This window comes from Danio rerio, chromosome 5, assembly GCF_049306965.1.
Source record: "Danio rerio strain Tuebingen ecotype United States chromosome 5, GRCz12tu, whole genome shotgun sequence".
Lineage (NCBI taxonomy): Eukaryota > Metazoa > Chordata > Actinopteri > Cypriniformes > Danionidae > Danio > Danio rerio.
Window position 1 is genome coordinate 1,672,501 of NC_133180.1, and position 25,000 is coordinate 1,697,500.

General features: G+C 40.0%; 3 protein-coding genes across 52 annotated transcripts in view; 1 reads left to right on the plus strand and 2 right to left on the minus strand.

Annotated features, from left to right (window-relative positions):
- The window catches only part of ciz1a (cdkn1a interacting zinc finger protein 1a), a 36,444-nt gene extending 29,504 nt beyond the window's left edge, over positions 1 to 6,940 (minus strand). For 18 of the 40 annotated variants that reach the window (XR_012405707.1, XR_012405712.1, XR_012405719.1 and 15 more), the window contains exons 1-4: positions 6,815 to 6,929; positions 3,447 to 3,634; positions 2,585 to 2,709; positions 670 to 833 (exon numbers count right to left, since the gene is read on the minus strand). Coding sequence is in view for 22 of the 40 variants with exons in the window: in XM_073949721.1 (XP_073805822.1) it covers positions 670 to 833; positions 2,585 to 2,709; positions 3,447 to 3,625 (468 nt within the window). In the remaining 18 variants the exon portion in view is untranslated. Of the gene's footprint in view, positions 1 to 669; positions 834 to 2,584; positions 2,710 to 3,401; positions 3,635 to 6,429 lie in introns of all 40 variants that reach the window. The other 22 variants (XR_012405703.1, XR_012405704.1, XR_012405702.1 and 19 more) reach the window with 6 other exon arrangements.
- The window catches only part of rabepk (Rab9 effector protein with kelch motifs), a 373,763-nt gene that overhangs the window by 17,901 nt on the left and 330,862 nt on the right, over positions 1 to 25,000 (minus strand). The gene's annotated exons all lie outside the window — the stretch shown is intronic.
- The window catches only part of dnm1a (dynamin 1a), a 149,360-nt gene continuing 134,551 nt past the window's right edge, over positions 10,192 to 25,000 (plus strand). For 10 of the 11 annotated variants that reach the window (XM_073949675.1, XM_073949674.1, XM_073949676.1 and 7 more), the window contains exon 1: positions 10,192 to 10,478. In XM_073949675.1, coding sequence (XP_073805776.1) covers positions 10,318 to 10,478 — 161 coding nt within the window. In that variant the 5' untranslated portion in view covers positions 10,192 to 10,317. 11 annotated transcript variants of the gene reach the window in all.

The following is a 25,000-nucleotide window of genomic DNA, read 5'->3' on the forward strand; positions in this document are numbered from 1 at the left end:
ATGCATATTGATTGTTTTATAAACACACACACACATGCATGTACAGTTGAAGTCGAAATTATTAAACGGCCATTAAATTAGTTTTTCTTTTTCAAATTCTTCCCAAATGATGTTGAACAGATTGAGGAAATGTTCACAGTATTTCCTCTAATATTTGTTCTTCTGAAAAAGTCTTATTTGTTTATTTCTGCTAGAATAAAAGCAGTTTTGAATTGTTTTAAAGCCATTTTAAGGTCAATATTATTAACCCCTTCAGCAATATTAGTGTTGGATTGTCTCCAGAACAAACCACTGTTATACAATGACTTGCCTAATTACCCTAACTTTACCCTAATTACCCTAGTGAAGCCTTTAAATGTCACTTTAAGCTGTATAGAAGTGTCTTGAAGAATATCTAGTCTAATATTATTTACTGTCATCATGACAAAGAGAAAATAAATCAGTTATTAGAGATGATTTAACCTATTAAAACTATAATGATTAGAAATGTGCTGGAAAAATCTGCTCTTCGTTAAACAGAAATTGGGAAACCAAATTCTGACATCAACAGTATATAATTTTTATTATCTGCCTAACTATTTTTCTGCTCTCCTTGTATTTTTTATGTAAAGCGCTTTGAGATTTAAGTTTAAAGGCGCTATACGAAAATAAATGATTACTATTACTTACATTGGGGAAATAGCGAGCGTGCGGTGTGAAATGTCGAGGGAACCCCATGTGTGGTGTTTTGATGGCGACTCCCATTGGAACAGGACCCAGAAGAGACGCTCGAGACCCAGCAGCGAAGAACGGAGGAAACTGCTGACCTCCCATAGCGAAGCCACGCATGCTGCCTGCACACAGAGACATGCGGAGAAAAACAACAAAAGCATTAATCTGGTGACAGTTCTGTCTGGTTCTTGAATCTGATTGGCTGATAGCCATGTGAAATTTAGCAAATAACCCACCCTTCACCCTTGTGTACACTGAAAAAAATATTCAAAGATGATTCCTTGGATTAACTCATTTTTTTAAGTGGTTGTAATCAATTTATTTGGGCTGAATTTAAACAAACAAATTAAGTTGAACATTATTGAATTTAATTAGTTTGTTTAAATTCAACACAAATAAATAGTTTGCAACAGTTCTGCATGCAACACTTTTTTCAGTGTATTACTCCACCCACATACAGCAGGGGTGTCAAACTCAATTCCTGGAGGGCCGAAGCCCTGCACAGTTTAGTTCCAACCCTGCTCCAACACACTTACCTGTAGGTTTCAAACAAGCCTGAAAGACTCAATTAAATTGATCAGGTGTGCTTAATTAGGGTTGGAACTAAACTGTGCAGAGCTGCGGCCCTCCAGGAACTGAGTTTGACACCTGTGACATACAGCAACAAGCGGTGGACACTCTACATTTTGTTAAATATTGCAGCTGTAATATAATGTACTTTTAACTACATTAATAATAATGACCTTTTGAGGCTTTTTCAGTCGGGAATGCAGTTTATTTATAAGGATAGTGCCTATTTTAAACATTTATAATTTCTGAGGGACAGCGGGTCAGCTGCTATTAGCCTGTCATTGAGCAGACCGAAGAAGGTTGACAATCCATCACAAGATGGTGACAGAGACCGCATAATTAGCCCTAAGACAGGGGTGTCCAAACTCACTCCCGGAGGGCTGGTGTCCTGCATAGTTTTGCTCCAACTTCCCTTAACACACCTGCCTGGAAGTTTCTAGTATACCCAGAAAGAGCTTGATTAGCTGCTTCAGGTGCGTTTAATTGGGGTTAGAACTAAAATATGCAGGACACCGGCCCTCCAGGACCGAGTTTGGACACCCCTGCCCTGAGAGAAAAACAATGTAATTTAAAACTACAGCTGATCAAATCATTATTAATCAATGGATTCATTATTAATGAAGTTTGTGTGTGTGAAGTTTCAGTGCACAAACAATGTTAACTAATGTCCAGCTCTCTGAAACTGACCCTTTCAGGCTTTGATCCTAATTGTGACGTTTTGGTGACTGTCGCTTTAAATGCAAATGAGATTGTGTTTTTTTCAGAAGAGGGCGGAGCTACAGATGCATATGCGTGAGCATAGTAACAGATGTAAAACAGCAGTGTGTGTGTTATGTGTGCTTCAGTGTGACTGTGTGCTTGATGCTTCTGTCAGTCTATGTGGCTCCTGTCGCTGTTCATCTACATCTCCACATCTATAATCCTCTTAGTCTATGCTGACATTATCTTCAGCAGCTCAAACACTCTAATGGCTAATGGACAGACGGCTGCTTCTCACTCAGGCCTGCTGGAGATGCTAATGAGATGGAGAGATGGGCGCTAGTGGGCGGGGCTTTCCCCCTCTGATGACACGTACAAAGGGAGAATGCCAATCACAGTGTTTCACTCATCAAGTCTGATCAGAACAAACTCAATTCATTACTGTTGAGCATTAGAGACTGGAGATATTCACATACTGCTGATACACAACCGGGTTTAAACCACGCATAAAAGTGATTTCTGCATCACGTCTAGTGACTGCAGGTGTCTTAATATAGTACACTCTACATTGGTCTGGCAGGATCATGCATGTGGCTCAGTTTACCCTGCATCTGTTGCATCAGCAGCGCCCCCTGCAGCATGGGATTGGGAGCGATGATGGTCTGCGTGGCGGAGCAGAGGTTCACCATGCGGGCTGGAGGAGGAGCTGGAGCAGGAACTGCCATCGGCCTGATCAACAACACCACAGACACATGAAATACACCAATTATCATCACACTTCACCATACTGTTCGATTAGCTGATGTATTTACTAGTGCTGGGCCAAAATATATGGCGGTTAATTGCATCCAAAATAAAAGTTTGTTTTGACATAACATACAGCTGAAGTCAGAATTATCAGCCATCCTGTTGTATATTTTATTCCCCAATTTCTGTTTAACAGAGAGCAGATTATTAGACACATCTCTAAGCATATTAGTTTTAATAACTCATCTCTAATAACTGATTTATTTTATCTTTGCCATGATGACAGCACATAATATTAGACTAGATATTCTTCAGGACACTAGCATTCAGTTTAAAGTGGGTTTTTTAAAGTGTTTATTTTTTATTAGATTAGATTGAACTTTATTCCCATTAAACACGTACAAGGCAACGAAATGCAGTTTAGGTCTAACCAGCAGTATAAAGTGCAACTATAAAAATTAGAAAAGTTGTAAAGAAAGGGCAAATCATTCTGACTTCAGCTGTACATAATTAATTTACACAGTAACCACACACACATATTACTTAATATATTACTAAACTTTAATTAAATCACAATTAGTATTTTCCCAGCACTAAAATAATTACTACAAAGCATTTTCAGCCAAGTGCATCTGGCAATTTCAATTCTAGCTCAGAATTCGGTGCATCCCCACCTAGTGTGTGCTGTATTAGTGTGAGGAGGGGCTGCATGTGGGTACCGTGCGGCCTGGTGGTGGTGTGTGATGTGGTGTGCAGGTGGAGGCTGTGGTGGAGGAGGAGGTGGAGGCGGAGGCGGAGGCGTCTGCTGCTGAAAGAGCTGCTGGAGCTGACGGAGGTGCTGATGAAACTGATGCTGCTGCTGCTGCTGGTGCTGATGAGGGTTGAACATCCTGACCATTCACCAAACCTTCAGAACAACACACACACAAACACACATACATCACTAGGCCTGTCACAATGATCAATATATGGACTTATCACACAACACATGGACATGAGCTCAATCATTTTTGGTGATGCAATACATAAAAAAAAAACATTCTAGCAACATTTGAGCTGATTGTGCAACATCTCTATCTCTATTGAAGGTGTCAGTATGGTTAAAACTCTATATTTACTATAAATTACTATAGTATATTTTCTTTTGGGTGTCTGACAGCTGAAAATAGATCAGATATCGCACCCTCTGATACTCTTCACCTTGCACTTTTGTGTTCACATTTATTATTATTTATTTAGAATATGCATTTACATATTCTGATTCCAATGCCTCAATATTAAATAGTTAAAATGACTATAATTAAATGAAATATGCTTAAGAATAAAATGTGTTCTTTGGAGGAGTGTACTAGCATTGTGATGATATTACATTGTCATTCTTGCATTATAAAGTGGTCCTAAAATGACAACAATATTGTTTATCGCAGAATACTTTGGTGCAATATATCCTACAACAAAAATGTATATTGTGCCAGGCTGTATGCTCCATTAAAGGTGCTGCATGTAGGTTTTCGAATCTTATTATGTATAAAAACATCACTTTAATAATAATAATACCTTTTATTTATAGGTGCCTCTTAAAAGCACAAAATAATAATTAAAAAAAAGTTTTCTGTACAAATATTTGAACTAATTTTATAAATGCTAAAACTAAACTACATTACAACCCTAATAAGCCTAAAACCAGCATTTCAATTCAGACCACAGATGTACAATAAAAAAATAACACAATACAATAAAAACCAACAGTTCTGACAGATTAACACAAAAATCATCCAAATGCAGTCGATCATTCACTAGATTATTGAGGTAAAGTTGGTTTTATATTTGCACATTTGGACTTTCTCTTTGATAATATCTTCAGGAAAAGTGTTGTTTGCTCATTCTAAATAGTGAAATCATATTAGCAGTCAATGACTATCAGAGTACAACACTGTTCAGTTAATTAAATGGTGCCAATGTTGTTTTCAAGTCATAAATGGAATTTTAAAAATTAATTAATGTGTGAATATAAATCCAACTTTACCTCAATTAAGCAATATAGGGATCATGTCACTGTTAAAAATGAATGAATGTGCTAATAGTAAACCAATTTTACCCCATATAAGCAATATAGGGACCATGTCACTGATAACGATGATGAATGAATGTCTAAATATAAAACCAACTTTACCTCAAGTAAACAATACAGGGACTGTGTCACTGTTAAAAATAAATGAATGTGCTAGCATGACACCAACTTTACCTCAATACGACAATACAGGGACTGTTTCACTGTTAAAAGTGAATAAATGTCCAAATATAAAACCAACTTTACCTCAATACGACAATATAGGGACCGTGTCACTGTTAAAAATTAATGAATGTCCGAATATAAAACCAACTTTACCTCAAGTAAACAATATAGGGACCATGTCACTGTTAAAAATTAATGAATTTCCAAATATAAAACCAACTTTACCTCAATACAACAATATAGGGGCCCTGTCACTTTTAAAAATGAATGAATGTGCTGATATAACACTAACTTTACCTCAATTAAGCAACATAGGGACTGTGTCACTGTTAAAAATTAATGTCCAAAAAAACAACTTTACCTCAATTAAGCAACATAGGGACCGTGTCACTGTTAAAAATAAATGAATGTGCTGATATAATACCAACTTTACCTCAATTAAACAATATGGGGACCATATCACTGTTACAAATGAATGAATTTCCAAATATAAAACTAACTTTACCTCAAGTAAACAATACAGGAGCTGTGTTACTGTTAAAAATAAACTAATGTGCTGATATAATCCCAACTTTACCTCAATTAAGCAATATAAGGACCGTGTCACAGTTAAAAATGAATGAATGTCTGAATATAAAACCAACTTTACCTCAATACAACAATATAGGAACTGTGTCACTGTTAAAAATTAATGAATGTGCTGAAACCAATTTATAGAGGTAAAGTTGGTTTAATATTCACACATTCGTTCATATAGTAGTCTCTGTATTGTTTACCATATTACTTTGAATATTCGATCAGAAATAGCATGCAAGTGTGACTTGAAAACAACAATAACACTGTTTATTTGACTGTGAACAATGTTGTACTTTGATAGTCATTTGCTGCTAATATGATTTCGCTATTTAGAGTTTGCAAATAATACTTTTAGGAAATTATATTATTAAGGGGAAAGTCTGAATTTGCGAATATAAAACCAACTTTACCTCATGTAAACAATATAGGGACCGTGTCACTGTTAAAAATGAATGAATGTCCGAATATAAAATTAACTTTACCTCAATAAAACAATATAGGGACTGTGTCACTGTTAAAAACGAACGAATGTCCAAATATAAAGCCAACTTTACCTCAAGTAAACAATATAGGGACTGTCACTGTTAAAAATAAATGAATGTGCTGATATAAAACCAACTTTACCCCATTTAAACAATATAGGAAACGTCTCATTGTTAAATATGAATGAATGTCCAAATATAAAGCCAATTTAACCTCAAGTAAACAATACAGGGACCGTGTCACTGTTAAAAATGAATGAATGTCCAAATATAAAACCAACTTTACCTCAAATAAAACAGCATTACAGTTCAGATGTACAATGCAAAATAACACATTATATTACAAACCAACAATTCTGACTGATTAACATGAACACAAAAATCCTCCAAACGCAGTCAATCATTGACCTGATTCCAGCAGGAGTAGTCTGTGACCTTCAATGTTTACAGTTTAGCTAAGAAATCGACACGAACAAAAACAATAAAGACCAACAGAAGAGCAGCGGTGCTTCACTGTGGCCGTGTCTCAAACCCTCGTCCCCTACATATACAGCAGTATTTACATTTAGCACACTCTAGAACTTGTGCAGCAGCAGTTAAATGCGCAAACATGCACTCTAGTTAGGCAACTTATCAGGGTTTATGACACATCCATAATCTTTATCTGTGCGCTTCATGCTAACGGCTAACCATCAATAAACACTAGCCCTTCAGCGCTCACTCGCGCGAATTCATCATAATACACCATTCAGAAAGCAGGAGTGTGTTTATATGAATAATAAGAGATACCTACCGAGTTTACTGACGAAATAGTGAGTTTATTAGAGGAGAAACGAGCGACAGCCTGTTGAAACTTCCCCTGTCACATTAGCGTCGTGCTAACCATTGACTGGTGCTAACACTCGCTCGCATTCACCGGGTTGGTGCTAGGAGGGATACAGCTGCGGCCGGAAATAGTTATTTATTAAATTATCCATTGAAATGTGGTTTATTAACGTCTACCGCTATCCTAAACTTCAATGTAATGTAAAAACACCAATTATTAAGAGTGATATTTATATTATTTATTAAATTACTCATTAAACTGTATTTTATTAACGTCTACCACTACCCTAACCTTCACAGTAACGTAAAAACAGTAAATATAACGAATATTATTCATATTAATTATTAAACTATCCATTAAATTATATTTTACTAATGTCTGCCCCAACACCAACCCCAGATCCAATCATCACAGTAATAAAAAACATCAATTATACCAAGTAATATTTATATTATATTACCATTAAATTATGTTAACGTCTACCCCCTAAACCAAACCCTCAGTCATGTTAAACAGTAATTATACCTAATATTATTAAAATTATTTATTAAAATACACATTAAACTGTATTTTATTAACGTCTATACCCCTACCCCATCCACCAGTCATGTAAAAACAGCAATAACTATTATTATACATATAACTTATTACATTTCCTATTAAATTGTATCTTATTAACGTCTACCCACTAAACCCTACCCTATCAGCAATGTAAAATCTGAATTAAGGTTGCACAATGTCACAAAAATAATGCTAGAAAGCTTATCTATGGACGTGTCTACAGCTGTATCCCTTCTAGACTCTCGCCGGTGTCAGCGCAGCGGAGTCTCACAGCGACCCTCGCTAGACTGGAGGACACACTGCACACAAAACAAAGCAATTACAGGAGCTGAGGCTGTTTTATTTAATTGCACAAATTTATGTGTGATTTATCAACAGGAAAACATTGATGATATTTGAGTCCTCCTGGAACTGATTTCCTTTTAATCCGCCTAATGCAATATGACTTATCCTAACAACTTTAATAAACCGCGTGCCTCTGTCTTTATTTGGAAGAATATTAAAGGGTTACATTTGCATATTTAGTATAAAATATAAATTAAAAAGGTTAACTCACAGAGCATTTACATTTAGAGAATGAGGGACATTCAGCATTTCACATCACTCAGATGCATTAAACATTGTGCATTTTGTTTATTTTACATCACAAACTATTAGTGCAAGAAGGTCGCTGGTTTGAGTCCCGGCTGGGTCAGTTGGTGTTTCTGTGTGGAGTTTGCATGTTCTCCCCGTGTTGGCGTTGGTTTCCTCAAGGTGCTCTGGTTTCCCCCACAGTCCAAACACATGCGCTATAGGGGAACTGATCAACTAAATTGGCCTAGTGTATGTGTCTGAATGAGTGTGTATGGATGTTTCCCAGAGATGGGTTGCAGCTGGAAGGACATCCGCTGTGTGAAAACATTTGCTGGATAAGTTGGTGGTTCATTCCGCTGTGGCGACCCATGATTACTAAAGGGACTAAGCCGACAAGAAAATGAATGAATTTATTAATTTAGCAGATGCTTTCATCCAAACAACTTAAATTAAAGGATATCATAAATTGTAATTCAATTATTAAAATAAAATATTGTTAAAAAAATAACAAAATATAACACGTAAAGTAAATAAATAAAACATTATAACATACATAATATATATAACATGTATAACATACACTCACCGGCCACTTTATTAGGTACACCAGTCCAGCTGCTCGTTAACGCAAGTTTCTAATCAGCCAATCACATGGCACCAGCTCAATGCATTTAGCCATGTAGATATGGTCAAGAGGATCTGCTGCAGTTCAAAGCGAGCACCAGAATGGTTGTTGCTGCCAGACGGGCTGCTCTGAGTATTTCAGAAACTGCTGATCTACTGGGATTTTCACGCACAACCATCTCTAGGCTTTCAGAGAATGCTCCGAGAAAGAGGAAATATCCAGTGAGCGGCAGTTTGGACGCAAATGCCCTGTTGAGGTCAGAGGAGAATGGCCAGACTGGTTCCAGCTGATAGAAAGGCAACAGTAACTCAAATAAGCACTCGCTACAACCGAGCTCTGCAGAAGAGCATCTCTGAACACACAACACGGCCAACCTTGAGGCGGATGGGCTACAGCAGCAGAAGAGCACACCGGGTGCCGCTCCTGTCAGCTAAGAACAGGAAACTGAGGCTACAATTCACACAGACTCACCAAAACTGGACAATAGAAGATTGGAGAAACGTTGCTGCTCTGATGAGTCTCCATTTCTGCTGACACATTCAGATGCTCGGCTCACAATTTGGGCTCAGCAACATGAAAGCATGGATCATCCTGCCTTGTATCAGCGGTTCAGGCTGGTGGTGGTGGTGTAATGGTGTGGGGGAGATTTTCTTTGGGTCCATTAGTACCAATTGAGCATCAACGCCACAGCCTACCTGAGTATTGCTGCTGACCATGTCCATCCCTTTATGAACACAGTGTCTCCATCTTCTGATGGCTACTTCCAGCAGGATAACGCAGCATGTCATAAAGCTCAATCATCTCAGACTGGTTTCTTGAACATGACGATGAGTTCACTGTACTCAAATGGCCTCCACAGTCACCAGAGCTCAATCCAATAGAGCAGCTTTGGGATGTGGTGGAACGGGAGATTGGCATCATGGATGTGCAGCCGACAAATCTGCAGCAACTGTGTGATGCTATCAAGACAATATGGAGCAAAATCTCTGAGGAATATTTCCAGTATCTTGTTGAATCTCTGCCGCCAAGGATTAAGGCAGTTCTGAAGGCAAAAGAGGTCCAACCTGGAACTAGTAAGGTGTACCTAATAAAGTGGCCAGTGAGTGTATATAACATATAACAATATAAAATGTTTAACATACATTTAATAAACAATAAAAATGTTGAAATGTATGATAATTATGGTGAAAAGTGCTATACAAATAAACTTAAATCAAATCGAATACTTCTTATAAAAAGTAATAAACATAAAACAAGAAGTAAAATAACTTTTTATTCAAAGCAACTCATAAAAATTATATCATAAAATGTAAATAAATTATTAAAAATAATATATTGTAAAAACAAACAGGCTATAACACGTTAAAATATATAAACAATATAAATTGGTTAAAAATGTGACAACAAAATACAATGTTATGGTAAAAAAATATACATAAACAATAGATAAATGTTAAAATCAATATAATGCTAATAAAATATTAATAAACAAACAAATAAGAAGTAAAATGACCGAGGAGTGCGCCGACTAGTGGCAGAGCACGGCGCTGCAGTGCGTGTGTGTGTGCGCGCGCGCTTAGAGTAAAGCAGCTCATCATCTCAGAGGGACTGCAGAGACACACACACACACAGGCGGAGCAGTAGAATAATCGATGCCGCAATAAAGCGCAGTTTCTCCGGCGAGAGCTCGAGTAGGTGACGCGCAGTGAAGATGGGGAACCGCGGGATGGAGGACCTGATTCCGCTGGTCAACCGCATGCAGGATGCCTTCTCCGCCATCGGCCAGAACGCAAACCTGGACCTGCCGCAGATCGCGGTGGTGGGCGGACAGAGCGCCGGGAAAAGCTCCGTGCTCGAGAACTTCGTGGGCAAGTGAGTCGTGCATTTATTATTTCACGATCCGTTAAAACACTCGACGCGAGATGCAGGTCATATTCAGACATATCGCATCCTCCAATCACGCCTCAATGATACGCAAAGGTCACAGACAGTGATGATGATAACCTTTAAATGTTCTTGAGGATCATCTGCTGCAATGGAGGAAAGCAGCAGACATGTTCACAACACGGATAAATCGTGTTACATAATCCCCCTGCACCGTCATCCTCTGTGCTCTCTTCATTATCCAGGAAAACATGTCATTGTTGCATGGTTGTCAGTGTAATCTGCATTCATTAATGATGATGATGATGATGATGCATAAGGTCACTGGGATGAAGAGCAGTAATCTGCATTGTGTGTGAAGGAGGGATGTGAAACATGGATGCTGATGATGCGGCTTCATCTTTGTGTTGTTTAGGGCTGTGGAGGAACACTGAGCAGGCTGATAATGACACTGAACATCTGCTTAACACACACACACACACACACACACACACACACACACACACACACACACACACACACTTATACACACACAATGTCTGTGGTTTCTATAATGCGGTGTTACATTGTTTTCATGTCAGTAGATGCTTTTCATCCCATGCACAGGGTCCTACAACAACAAAAAACACAATATAAATGCATTAATGGTGTTTGCTAGATCAGTTTGACCACCTGCTGGACCATAAAACAGGCAAACAAGTCCCACAGACACACACTGGAGGAGGAACACCAGGCAGAGCTAGATCTACAGAAGATTCGATTGACACACGTGTACAGGAAACCATTTAGCAACGTTCTAACAACCTCTTAGCAACCACCTACCAACACCACTGCAACACAGAGCATCTTACCAATAACCTATGCACTAGCAACCCATAACATATTAGCAACCATATATCAATGCCCTAGCAACCCCCATTTAGCAACAACCTAGCAACCAAGAACAACTTAGCAAACACCTAGCAATGCCATAGCAACCCAGAACACCTTATCAATCACATAGCAACGCCTTAGCAAGCCAGGGCACTGTGGTACCTGACTAGCAATGCCCTAGCAACTCCTATCTAACAACACGCTGACAAAACACCGAACGATGCCCAAGCAACCCATAACATCTTAGCTACAATTTTAACAACACCATAGCAACACAGAATATCTTACCAATCACATAGGAATGCATTAGCAACTCAGATCACCATAGCAACCAGCTTGCTAGCTATGCCCTAGCAACACAATAGTAATGCAGAACATACCAATCACCTCGCAACACCTCAGCAAACGAGAACATGTTAGCAACCACCCAGCAACTCCGAACACCTTATCAACTACCTGGCAATAGCCTAGCAACCAGAACACAGTAGCAACTGTCCTAGGAACCTAGAAACACCCTAGCAACCAAGAACATGTTAGCAACTACCAAGCAACTCCGAACACCTTATCAACTACCTGGCAATAGCCTAGCAACCAGAACAAAATAGCAACTGTCCTAGGAACCTAGCAACACCCTAGCAACCAAGAACATGTTAGCAACTACCTAGCAATCAAGAACACATTAACAATAGCCACACATTAACAACATTGCCCCAATCAACACCTTAGCAACCAAGCACATATTTACAACAACTGAGCTATTCACTGGCATCCCAGAACACCTTAGCAACGACATAGCACCACCATATCAGCCCAGAACATTTTTTAATCACCTAGCAACCTAAAACCCTTAGCACTGTCCTAGCAAACCTCATCGGGCCAAACCTTGGCAACGAAGAACATCTTAGCACTCACCTAACAATGCCCTAGCAACCAAAAACACCATAACTATTACCTAGCAATCCAGAATGCCTTAGTAATCATGTAGCTATGCCTAACAACCAAGAACAACTTAAAATCTGTCCAGTAACCCCCTTCTAGTATCAGCCTCGCAAACAAGAAGTAGCCACCTAGCATGCCCATAGCAACATAGAACATCTGAAACACCGTGCAACACCATAGCAACCAGAACACCTTAGTAAATCACCTAGCAATGACCTAGCAACACCCTGGCAAACCACTTTTTGCAACACCCTGGCAACCAATAACATCTTTGCACACACATAACAATACCCTAGCAACCCAAACACCTTATTAAATCACCCAGCCACCCAGAACACCTTATCAATCACCTAGCAATGCCCTTGCAGCCCAGGACACTGTAGTAACTGTCTAGCAATGCCATACCAACTCCCATCTAACTACACCTTCCTGGCAATCAAAACATCTTAAGAGCTACCTAGCAATGCTCAAGCAACCCAGAACTCCTTAGCAACAATTTATCAAAACCATAGCAACCTAGAACATCTTACTGATCACCTAGCAATGTCTTAGCTAACTCAGATCAGCTTAGCAACTGGCTAGCTAGCTATGTCCTTGCAAATCACATCTAGCAACACCTCTTAGAATCACCATAGTTACACAAGATATACCAACAACTTCGCAACACCCTAGCAACCCAGAATCCTCCAGGAACTTTCTATCAATGTCCTAGTGACACACTAGCAACAAAGAACATGTTAGCAAACACATAGCAACTCAGAACACCTTAATAATCACCTAGCAACTAAGAACTACTGTCTATCATCACCCTTGAAACCCCCATCAAGCAACACCCTGGCAAACATTTTTACAACGACTCTGCATTGCCCTAGCAACCCAGAACACTTTTGCTACTACATAACAACCTAGAGCATCTTATCAATCACCTAGCAACACTTAGCAACATAGAATACCTTAGCACTGTCTAACATTGCCTAGCTAACCCAATCTAGCCAAACCTTGGCAACCAAGAACATATTAGCAACCACTTTACAACACCCTAGCAATCAAATACACCTAGCAATCCACAATACCTTATCAATCACCTAGCATTGCCATTGCTATCCATAATACCTTAGCAACTGCCCAGCAACCCAAATCTAGCAACACCCTGGGACACAAGAATCCACATAGCAACCCTATAGCAGCACATTAAATCTTAATCACACAATAAAACCCTAGCAACCAGAGCACCATATGAATCACTTAGTGGTAGCCTAGCAACCCAGATCATCTTATCAACCTTTTAGCAATGCCCTAGCAACGTCCATTTAAAAACACCCTGCCATGCAAGAAGATCTTAGCAGTCACCTAGCAACACAGAACACCTTGCCAATCACCTAGTAATAGCCTAGCAACCCTGAAAACCTTAGCAACTGTCCTAGGAACCCTCATTAAACAACACTTTGGCAACCAAGAACATATCTATAACAACTTAACAATGCCTTAGCAACCCAGATCACCTTAACAACCACCTAGCAACACCATAGGAACTCAGAAGACCTTAGCATGACTAATCATTGCCCTGGCAAACTCAATTCAGCAATATCCTGTCAACCAAGAACATCTTAGCAACCACTTAACAATGCCCTAACAACTAAAACAAATTTACCATCACCTTACAACCCAGCAGACCATATAAAGTGTCTAGTAATGACTTAGCAACAGTAACCATCTAGCAACACCCTGGCAAACAAGAACATCTTAGCAACCACTTAACAATGCCCTAGCAACCAAAAAAACCTTAACTTTCACCTAGCAAAATCCTAGCAACCCAGTACACCATAATAAATGTCTAGCAATGACTTAGCAACACCCTGGCAGACAGGAACGACCTATCAACCACTTCAAAATACAATAACAACATCTTTGCCTACCAACCAAGGACATTGCAGTAACTGTCTATCTAGCAACATCCTGGCAAACAATAACATCTTAGCAACCACTTAGCAATGCCCTAGCAACCAATAACACCTTAACTATCACCTAGCAATCCAGAATGATGTATCAATCACATAACAATGCCCTAGCAACCCAAAACACCTTAGCAACTGGCTAGAATTACCCTGGCAAACCCCACCTAACAACATCTTAGGAAGTACTTAACAACACCCTAGCAACCCAAAAACACATTCACTATCACCTAGCAACACCTACCAACCCAGGACATTTTAGTAACTGCTTAACAGTAACCATCTAGCTACATCCTGGCAACCAAGAACATCCTAGCAAACACTTAGCAATGCCCTAGCAACCAATTACAACTTAACTATCACCTAGCAATCCAGAATTATGTATCAATCACAAAACAATGCCCTAGCAACACAGAACACCTTAGCAACTGTCTGACAACGCTCTAGCAACTCCCTGGCAAACAAAAACATAATGACAACCACGTAGAAACTCCCTAGCAACCCAAAAAAACTGCATCCTCTTTTATTTTAGACAGAGGAAAACAGCGCTAATCTGTGTATGTGATGCGGCGTTGTGTGAGGGTGTGGATTGTGGTTTATTCAGGCTGTTGTGTGTTACACTGACATTCACTGTGAGTGTTTTTGGACTGATGATGTCTCTGGAGGGCGATGTGTGTGTGTGTGTGTGTGTGTGATGCTGCATGATTCAGCAACTCTTCAGCTGATGGAGTCGTGCATGCTCAGATGAAAACGTGTAAAACACAGACACAGCTGCAGCTCTAATTAATTAATTAGTTAATATTTGCATTAAAAATGATCACAAGACATGCGGTACAGGTGAATTGGGTAGGCTAAATTGTTTGTAGTGTATGAGTGTGTGTGTGAATGTGTGTGTGGATGTTTCCCAGAGATGGGTTGCGGCTGGAAGGGCATCCGCTGCGTAAAAACTTGCTGGATAAGTTGGCGGTTCATTCCACTGTGGCGACCCCGGATTAATAAAGGAACACCAGTATGTTAAGATTAATTAATTATATTGTGTAGATGACAAACAAACATTTAGAGAGGTGGCTCAGTGGTGTCACATTGTGGCCTCACAGTAAGAAGGTCGCTGGTTTGAGTCTCGGCTGGGTCAGTTGGCATTTCTGTGTGGAGTTTGCATGTTCTCCCCGTGTTGGCGTGGGTTTCCTCCGGGTGCTCGAGTTTCCCCCACAGTCCAAACACATGCGCTATAGGGGAACTGATCAGCTAAACTGGCCGTAGTGTGTGAGTGTGTATGGGTGTTTCTGAGTCCGGGGTTGCAGCTGGATGGGCATCCGCTGTGTAAAACATATGCTGGAATAGTTGGCAATTCATTCCGCTGTGGCGACCCCTGATTAATAAGAGACCAAGCCGAAGGAAAATGAATGAATGAATGAACCAGCGACCTTCTTGCTGTGAGGCACTACCTACTGCGCCACTGCGTCTCCTATTTTAAAATTAATTTATTATTATTTTATTTATTTAAAATGAGAATAATTTTTTGCACAATTTAAAGAAATATATATTTTTTGTTTATTTTTATTTTACTACAAAAAATTTACTGTTTTCTTTGCAACATTCTGAAAATAACATAAATAACACCAATATATGAACATTAATACACTACTCTTTGATTTTATGTATCATTTTCTATTTTTGGTTGTTATGAGGTCTTGCAGATGGTCAGAGGAAGCACACTCTGCACTGATAATGCTGTTTAATTCTGGCTAAATTATACCCATTATTGCCTCCGCCACACACACACACACACACACACACACATACACACACACACACACACACACACACACACACACACACACACACACACACACACACACACACACACACACACACACACACACAAACTTCTTGCTATATTTAGGCTGAAGTCAAACACACAGTGTGCACTGATCCTCCAGACCTCACGAATCCAGCAGACCTGATCTGAATAATCACATCCACATTAAAAAGTTTGTTTTGACATGCATGCACGCACGCACACGCACACACACACACACACACACACACACACACACACACACACACACACACACACACACAAACACTTACGCATACAAACAAATAAACAAAAACGCACGCACGCGCCCACAAACACACACGCATACAAACAAATAAACAAAAACACACACATGTACGCACACACACAGTAATCTGCAGGCCTTCATTAAGCTGCTTGCTGTTGATCCTGTGGACTTTTAATAGAAACAGTCGCTGCTCACTCACAGTGTTTACAATCACCATCTTCACCACTGTGTGTGTGTGTGTGTGTATGTGTGTGTGTGCGCACATATTCACGTGCTTGTGTGTGCGTTTGTGTGTGGGTCTTTCTGTGTGCATCTGTTTGTATGTGTGTTTGTTTGATTGTGTGTTTGTGTGCATCTGTGGTTCTTTGTGTGTGTGTGTGTTTGTTTGTACATGTTTGTTTGTGTGTGTGTGCGAGTGTGTTCAGTTTTATGTGTATTTGTGGGATTGTGTGTGTGTGTGTGTGTGTGTGTTTGTTTGTTTGTGTGTGTGTGTGCAGGGATGTTGTTTTTGTGTATATGTGTTTGTGTGTGTGTGTGTGTGTGTAGTTGCAGTGATGCTGGGAAATGAGGACATCAGCTGTTTCTCATTGATTGAGGGCCGGTGTGTGTTCGTCAGATTGAAACGAGCTTCTGTGCTGTGTTTGTTTACACTGCAAGACTGCTATTAATAATAATAATAATAATAATAATTCCTTACATTTATTTAGTGCTTTTCTGGACACTCAAAGCTATTTACACATGGGGGGAATCTCCTCATCCACCACCAGCGTGCAGCATCCACCTGGATAACACACCACACACCAGCTGGCTGAGCACAGAGAGTCAGAACCTCGGTTTAACATCTCACCTGAAAGACGGCGCTCACTGAGCAGTATAGAGTCCCCATCAATATACTGGAGCATTAGGACCCACACAGACCGCAGGTTGAGCGCCCCCTGCTGGCCTTACTAACACCACTGCCAACAGCAGCCTAGTGTTCCTATGTGGTCTCCCATCCAGATACATACCAGGCTCAGCCCTGCTTAGCTTCAGTGGGCGACCAAACTACTGTTCCTTCTTAGAGTTATAGTCTTGTTTCTAGTCCAAATATCTACAAACTCTTAATTTAAGAAGCATTTTCTAGACACATGACAAATATTGTGTTGTTTTTAGAAATAAAGAGTCAAAATGAAGTGAGTTTCTCCTTAAAACAAGCAAAATAATCTGCCAATGGGGTGAGTGAAATAATCTGGTTTCACTTTAAAACAAGATCATTCTGCTTCCTCCATTGTCAGATTATTCTGCTTATTTTAACCCCCTAGTGGCTGTTTAAAACACTGAACGTTTCATATTCTGTTACGGACATGCAGTGTCATCCTGCAACTGTTCTGCAGCATATGAAATGTCCCAAACACTATTTTCAACTGTCCAAAATGGGAATAAAATGTTGTTTTTACTCTCTGATAGTCAAAACATGTTCAAAAATGTTCTATGTTAAATATGCATTAAAAACAGTCAGGAAAAAGTGTTTTATGTAAATTCGGACCACTAGTCCACATATGTGGACATCATTTTCCTCTAAAAGTACATCATATCAAAAGATGATACTTAGATTTTATTCTAATTAGGTTTCAATAATCCCAAATAGCAAAGAGAAATAAAAGATGCATGTAAAAAACACCTTGGGCCTACAGAGGTTAAAGGTGCAGTATATACGTTTAACACCCAGTGGTTGAACTAGGTATTGCACTCCTGGATCAAACACACGCAAGTGCAGGTTGCCAGATTGTCGACACCAACAGCAAGGCTGATATAAATCATGTTCTAACTTAAGGCAACGGCACACAAAGAAATCTTTTCTGTAATTATTGGAGTTTTTTCTTAACCAACACCTGAAATTTACATTTTAGAAACAGTTTCTATTTCTCACAGGTGAACAACAGGATAAATGATCAGCTCAGGTACAGCTCATGTGCTTTATTCAGTGTTAAATGCTAATAATGTGAGTCTGAATGCCATTTCACATCACGTTTATTGCCATACTACTGAAAGCAGCAGCATAAAGCGTCTGAAACTGAACTTTAGAGCTGAGACTCAGTGCAAACCAACACATATCAGTGATTCAGCATCTACATTAATCATGTTCAAGAGCTTTAATATGTATTCATTAAATTATAAACCTTAAAATTGTGATGGAGTGCAACGAGTGCACTATTCTGTGCTTCTGAATGGCTGTGTTTACATTTCTGTCGTGTTTCGTCTGGTGCAAACAGCCTAACTGCTCATCACTGCGTATCTCATCATGTAGCGTGTTGTTAGGACAGTGGGTTACAATGTAACCTGCTCACCTAATGTTCATAATAATGATATTTTTAATAACCTCATGTGGAACTCTGAATCTGCCTCTCATTTCAGAGTCTGCTACCGTCCACCAGAGGTCACATTTCAGTCACGAACACACACTCAGAGACTTCTTGATTGAATGAATGAAATTCAGTTTTTTTTTTCACTAACTGGCAACCCGGGGTGCTGAAAAATATAATCGGCCACACTGTCAGCCGTTCCGGAACATAATGCACATACAGAATATCTGACTTCAGCACTGTTTTTCAGATGTTCTCTGAGCATGTTTCTAAGTATCTGCTCACATGTTTGGTGTTTTTATGATGCAGAAGATTTAAAAACGGACGTACAGCACCTTTAAGGAGAAACTCACTTCATTTTGACTCATTATTTCGTTCAGGCCAGGTTCAGCACCACGGAGAGCTCCAGCACCGTCAGTATTCCCACAGTTCAGCACTGGTTAAGCCTCTGCTGCTCTGCTGCTGTGTTATACTGAGGGATGCTCAGAGGTCAAGAGTAAAAATATTTGCAGAATATGTAAATTTACCTGTGCAAAAGTCACTAATATCATTAGAGAGCCTCTGTGTTTGGCTAATGGTAAAATGTAAACTAAGGCCCCAGTAGTTATCATTGGTCTATTAATTAGCTAAAAAATAATCAGCAATACATTTGTTATGATTTATGAGTCTTTGTAAACATCAGGGATTTTTTTATTATTCTTCGGTTCATGAGAACCAACATCAACATCCCATCCACCCCCCACCCCTCGCTTTTCAAATATTTTATCCTGCACATGCCCGTTGGATAGTCTCTGCACAGGGCTGGTGCTGCTTAAATAGTGTGTGTAATCAGTCCTTGACAATACTCTGGTGGTGTGTATGCAGTCAGTCCGGATACGGAACATGTGTGTGTGAGCGGAGTGCATGTATGGAGTTGTAGTTCATGAAATGGCCGATTTGTATTCTGTTAACGATTGTGCAACCCAGGCTCATTGTGGAAACGTAGCCCCGTGGACCTTTCTGGAGGCTGCGAAATACGTCCCGGGAGGTACGTATTTGTGCAGTTTTTGTTTTTGGGAATCCGCGAGAGGTCGATGTGCCGCGTTTTTTTTCGCGTCGCGAACGCCTCTTAATATCGTGTGGCATTCGCACCGGTGCAGTTCTCATGCAAAAGGCTGGAGGCTGCTGTCGAGCGACTGTCTGTCCAATCGGCCGACCCAGCCACCCTCCTTCTCCTTCCCTAAACCCAAGCGTCGATTTACAAAAGCCTTCCAGAAAAGAAAAGCAAAAGCCCTCGTCTGATTTTGACCGAGTTTTCGGATTTCGCCGCATTCTCGCCCTGTCACAAACTCGTTTGCTGTTATTTTTTTGGATTCTGTTTTTCATCTTGCCTGATTTCTGGAACCGATCTTCCCTGAACTCGAACCCGGTCGTCGCTGCGGGTGGCTCCTCCTCCTCCGGGCCTCCGCTCCACCGACGTAACACTACGAGCTAAACGAACAAACTGGTTGTGGTGGGAAAGCCGTCCACACGGAGGTAAGTGATCCGTCGCAGCCGGCAAATGCCAAGAAGAGGAGCGGCGTAGCGTTCGCTAGAAAAAACGAAATGCCACCATACGTACCTCCAGCCACGTAAATCATCTCCAGAAATGTCCGCAGGGCTACGTTTTCAGAATGAGCTTGGGTTGCGATTGTGCATGTATTCCAGCGATCTAAAGAGTGACAAACATGAGCACAGTTATATTAAAGAAATGGATAAAAAACAACATTATTAAATCTGTAAAATTCAAAACAGGACATCCTGTATGCAAATACAGTCTCATTTTAAACAGCATTGAAAACGATATTATTATTTACTGTGAGTTATTGTCTGTCCATGTGCATCTGCTTTATATGCATATTTACTGTTTTCTAAAGCACTCAGAAGAAACCTCAGGCTGGTCAATGACTAAAAATAGAGAAGAGCAGAAATAAAAGTGAAGATAGCCTCAGAGCATCTGTAAAATCACACATGCATCTGACTGTACGGCACATTTACACTCAGTTCTGTGCTTTGGAGTTACATAAGAAGAAGCCGGCCTGAGTGAGATGAGGGATTATGTTTTTCATTTATTATATGATCCTCTCCTCATATTCCCAGACGCTTTAATCGCTGCATGAGGACGGAAACGGCCCATTACTGTCACACTGACTCTCCATTAGAGCTCATGTATAATGTTCTCTGTGAGCATTTATTCAGCTGTTATTCCCCTTTACAAGATGTACAATGCGTCCGTGATGTCTCTAGAGTGTGTGTGTGTGTGTGTGTGAAGTTTCAGCACTCAGATAATGTTCTTCAAATTTTTGTGCCTGAACGCTTTAAACTCTTTTTTTATGCCTTTAAAATACATGCAAATGATGAAGTTTTACAATGGTTTCAAATTTTAAAATGTTATGGTTATACAATACTTTGCAACGACTCCACAAATCTCATGCATTCTCAACTGTTGTGCTGATAAACTACACTGCATCCAGAAAGTATTGATAGCGCTTGACTTTCTCCACATTTGTTTATGTTACAGCCTTATTCCAAAAGGGATTACATTTATTTATTTATTCAACATTCTCCACACAATCCCCCATAATGACAATGTGAACAAAGAGTTTTTGAATTTGTTGCAGATTTGTTCCAAATAAAAGCTGTAAAATCACCTGTACATCAGTATTCACAGCGTTTGCTCAATACTCTGTTGATGCACCTTCGTCAGAGATTACAGCCTCAAGTCTTTCTGAATATGATGCCACAAGCTCTGCACAGCTGTCTTTGGGAATGTTTGCCCATTTCTCTTTGCAGGACCTCTCAAGCTCTATCAGGTTGGATGGGAAGTGACGGTGTACAGCCATTTTCAGATCTCTCCAGAGATGTTCAATTGTATTTAGGTCTGGGCTCTGGCTGGGCCACTCAAGGACATTCACAGAGTTGTTGTTGTGCCGCTCCATTGATATTTTGGCGGTGTGCTTTGGGTCATTGTCCTGCTGGAAGATGAACCGTCGCCCCAGTCTGAGGTCACTCTTGTGCAGGTCTTCATTCAGGATGTCTCTGTACATCGCTGCATTCATCTTTCCCTCTATCCTGACTAGTCTTCCAGTTCCTGCTGCTGAAACACATCCCCACAGCATGATGCCGACACCACCATGCTTCACTGTAGGGATGCTGTTAGCCTGCTGATGAGCGCTGCCTGCTTTTCTCCAAACGTAACGCCTGGCGTTCACTACAAAGAGTTCAGTTTGAGTCTCATCAGAGCAGAGAGTTTAGTTTCTGATGCTCTGAGAGTCTTCCTTGTGGCAAACTCCAGGCGGGGAGCGTCTTCCGTCTGGCCACTCTACCATACAGATGCCTGATTGGTGGATTGCTGCACAGATGGTTGTCCTTCTGTAAGGTTCTCCTCTCTCCACAGAAGAACGCTGGAGCTCAGACAGAGTGACCATCGGGTTATTGATCACCGCCCTGACTAAGGCCCTTCTCCCCTGATCACTCAGCTTAGATGTCCGGCCAGCTCTAGAAGAGTCCTGCTGGTTAAACATCTTCACTTACGGATGATGGAGGCCGCTGTGCTCATTGAACTTTCAGAGCAGCAGAAATGTTTCTGTAACCTTCCCCAGCCTTTTGTCTCCAGTAGGGGTGTAACGATTTATCGTTGTACGATATATTGCGATGCAAAAATGTCTCTATGCATCGTGGCGTTATGACGATTTGATTACGATATGACGTCCGTTTTCTCTTATTAGTTGAGCTGTTTGCACGTGAGCTACGTTCCACCTGCTGTCGCACGTGAGTTCAGATTGCAGCAGCAGTAATGTTAGCAGACCAAGATGAGTGGAGCTGAAATAGAGGATGGCCCATCCTCTCAAAACCAGACGTCTGCCAACATTTCGGTTGTACAGTCATTGCTTTAGACTCGTCCGCTTTTTGACACGCATACTGGGTCAAACATCCTAAGTTTTAAAGTCTTCACAGTGATTTACATACTTTGCACAGCGACATGGATACCTCCTAATGGTGTTGAAAGAGTCACATACTGTATTTATAAGGTACAATTCACCCTAAAATATCATTCTGTCTTCATATAATGATGTATGGGCGGCCGCAAAATCACACATGACGTGAGCTGACCGAGAGATGTTACTACAGAGGGCGGACTATGATAGACGCGCATGTATGGCAAGCCGTTTTAGCATTTAAACCTTTGATCTGACTATCCATAAATATGTTTAGAGATATCTCTAATTATATTTTGACTAGTCATAATTATAATTTGATATCTCTAAATGAATTTAATTAAATATGAATTAAATATATTTATGGATAGTCAGAACAAAGGTTTAAATGCTAAAACGGCTTGCCATACGCGCGCGTCTGCTTCAGTGAACAGAACTTGCAGGTTGTGACTAATAAAGTAGTAAACAACATTCAGTTTGTGAAACAGAGTGATCTTTCAGGAGCCTTAAGCTCTTACTGTTAAATTCAATTGAATAGAAAGCTTGTTTTTTTGCACCTTTACTTAAATTGTTCCTTAATTTTGTCTCTGTCATTTCAATAATATTTTTTAAGAAGTTTTTAAATTGTTTTATTTTCCAGAGACAGGCCTGTTTAATTTATTTTCTTAAAGAAGGTTCATTTTAACAAGTTGAAACTAAAGAAATACATAAAAAATAGTTTACTTGGTAAAATTTGCATTTCAGTTTAATTTTCAATTTTTATTCCAAATATCGTGATACATATCGAATCGTGAACATTATATCGTGATACACATCGTATCGTGAGCTGAGTGTATCGTTACACCCCTAGTCTCCAGACAATCCTGTCTCTGAGGTCTACAGACTTTGTCTTCATGCTTGGTTTGTGCTGACATGCACTGTCAACCCTGGGCCCTTATATAGACAGGTGTAGCCTTTTCAGATCTTCTCCAATAAGCTGAATTGAGCACAGCTGAACTCCAATGAAGCTGCTGAAACATCTCAAGAATGATCAGTGGAAACAGAATGTACCCGAGCTCAATTTAGAGCTTCACGCCAAACGCTGTGAATACTGATATACCTGAGATTTTATAGCTGTTTTATTTTTAATAAATTTGCAACAATTTCAAAAACTCTTTATTCACATTGTCATTATGGGGGATTGTGTGCAGAATGTTGAGGAAATACATGAGTTTAATGAATTTTAGAATAAGGCTGAAACGTAAACAAATGAGGGAAAACTGAAGCATATATAATATATAATTGTATAATCAACTCAGCATTGCATATCCTGCGATGTGACTATTGCGGGGACACACATCATGATATCGATGCTGAAACCATATATTGTGCAGCTCTTCTGTAACAGATGAACATAGTGTACAGTATTTTTACAAGTTCTAATGACTTGTCTTGCTAAATGACTCAATGTAAACTTCCTCATACAGTAAATAAGGCATTGGTCTGCTGATTCTCCAACATATCTTTGGATCTGCTAGTGTGCTGTGTGTATGTGAGCCGAGCTCAACAGGATTACCTCTAATCTGATGGTCTGGGCTTTAATCTGACGCTCTGCAGCAACAGTGCTCTTCAGTCTGAAACACCAAACCAGAAGAAATTAAACTTTCAACCAACTTTAAAGAGGAGCTATTATGCATTTATTAACAAGATGTTAAATAGTGATGTCTCTAGAGTGTGTGTGTGAAGTTTCAGCACACAGATGATGTTCTCCAGCTCTCTGAAACTGACCCTTTCAGGTTTGATCCTAATTGAGGTGTTTTGGTGACTGTCGCTTTAAATGCAAATGAGATTGTGCTCTTTTCAGAAGAGGGCGGAGCTACAGATGTAAACAGCAGTGTGTGTGTTATGTGTGCTTCAGTGTGAGTGTGTGCTTGATGCTTCTGTCAGTCTATGTGGCTCCTGTCGCTGTTCATCTAAAACTCCACATCTATAATCCTCTTAGTCTATGCTGACATTATCTTCAGCAGCTCAAACACTCTAATGGCTAATGGACAGACGGCTGCTTCTCACTCAGGGCTGCTGGAGATGCTAATGAGATGGAGAGATGGGCACTAGTGGGCGGGGCTTTCCCCCTCTGATGACACGTACAAAGGGAGAATGCCAATCACAGTGCTTCACTCATCAAGTCTGATTAGAACAAACTCAATTAATTACTGTTGAGCATTAGAGTCTGCTGGAGATTCACACACTGATGACAGGATTAAACACATATTCTCCAACTGCAAGAAACTTGTATATGGATTTTCCTTCTCTTTGGATATTTGAAGCTGACTCTCTTCTCTCCTGAAATATATACAGTATGTGCATTATAACATAATGACTAACATAAACGGCCTCTGAGAG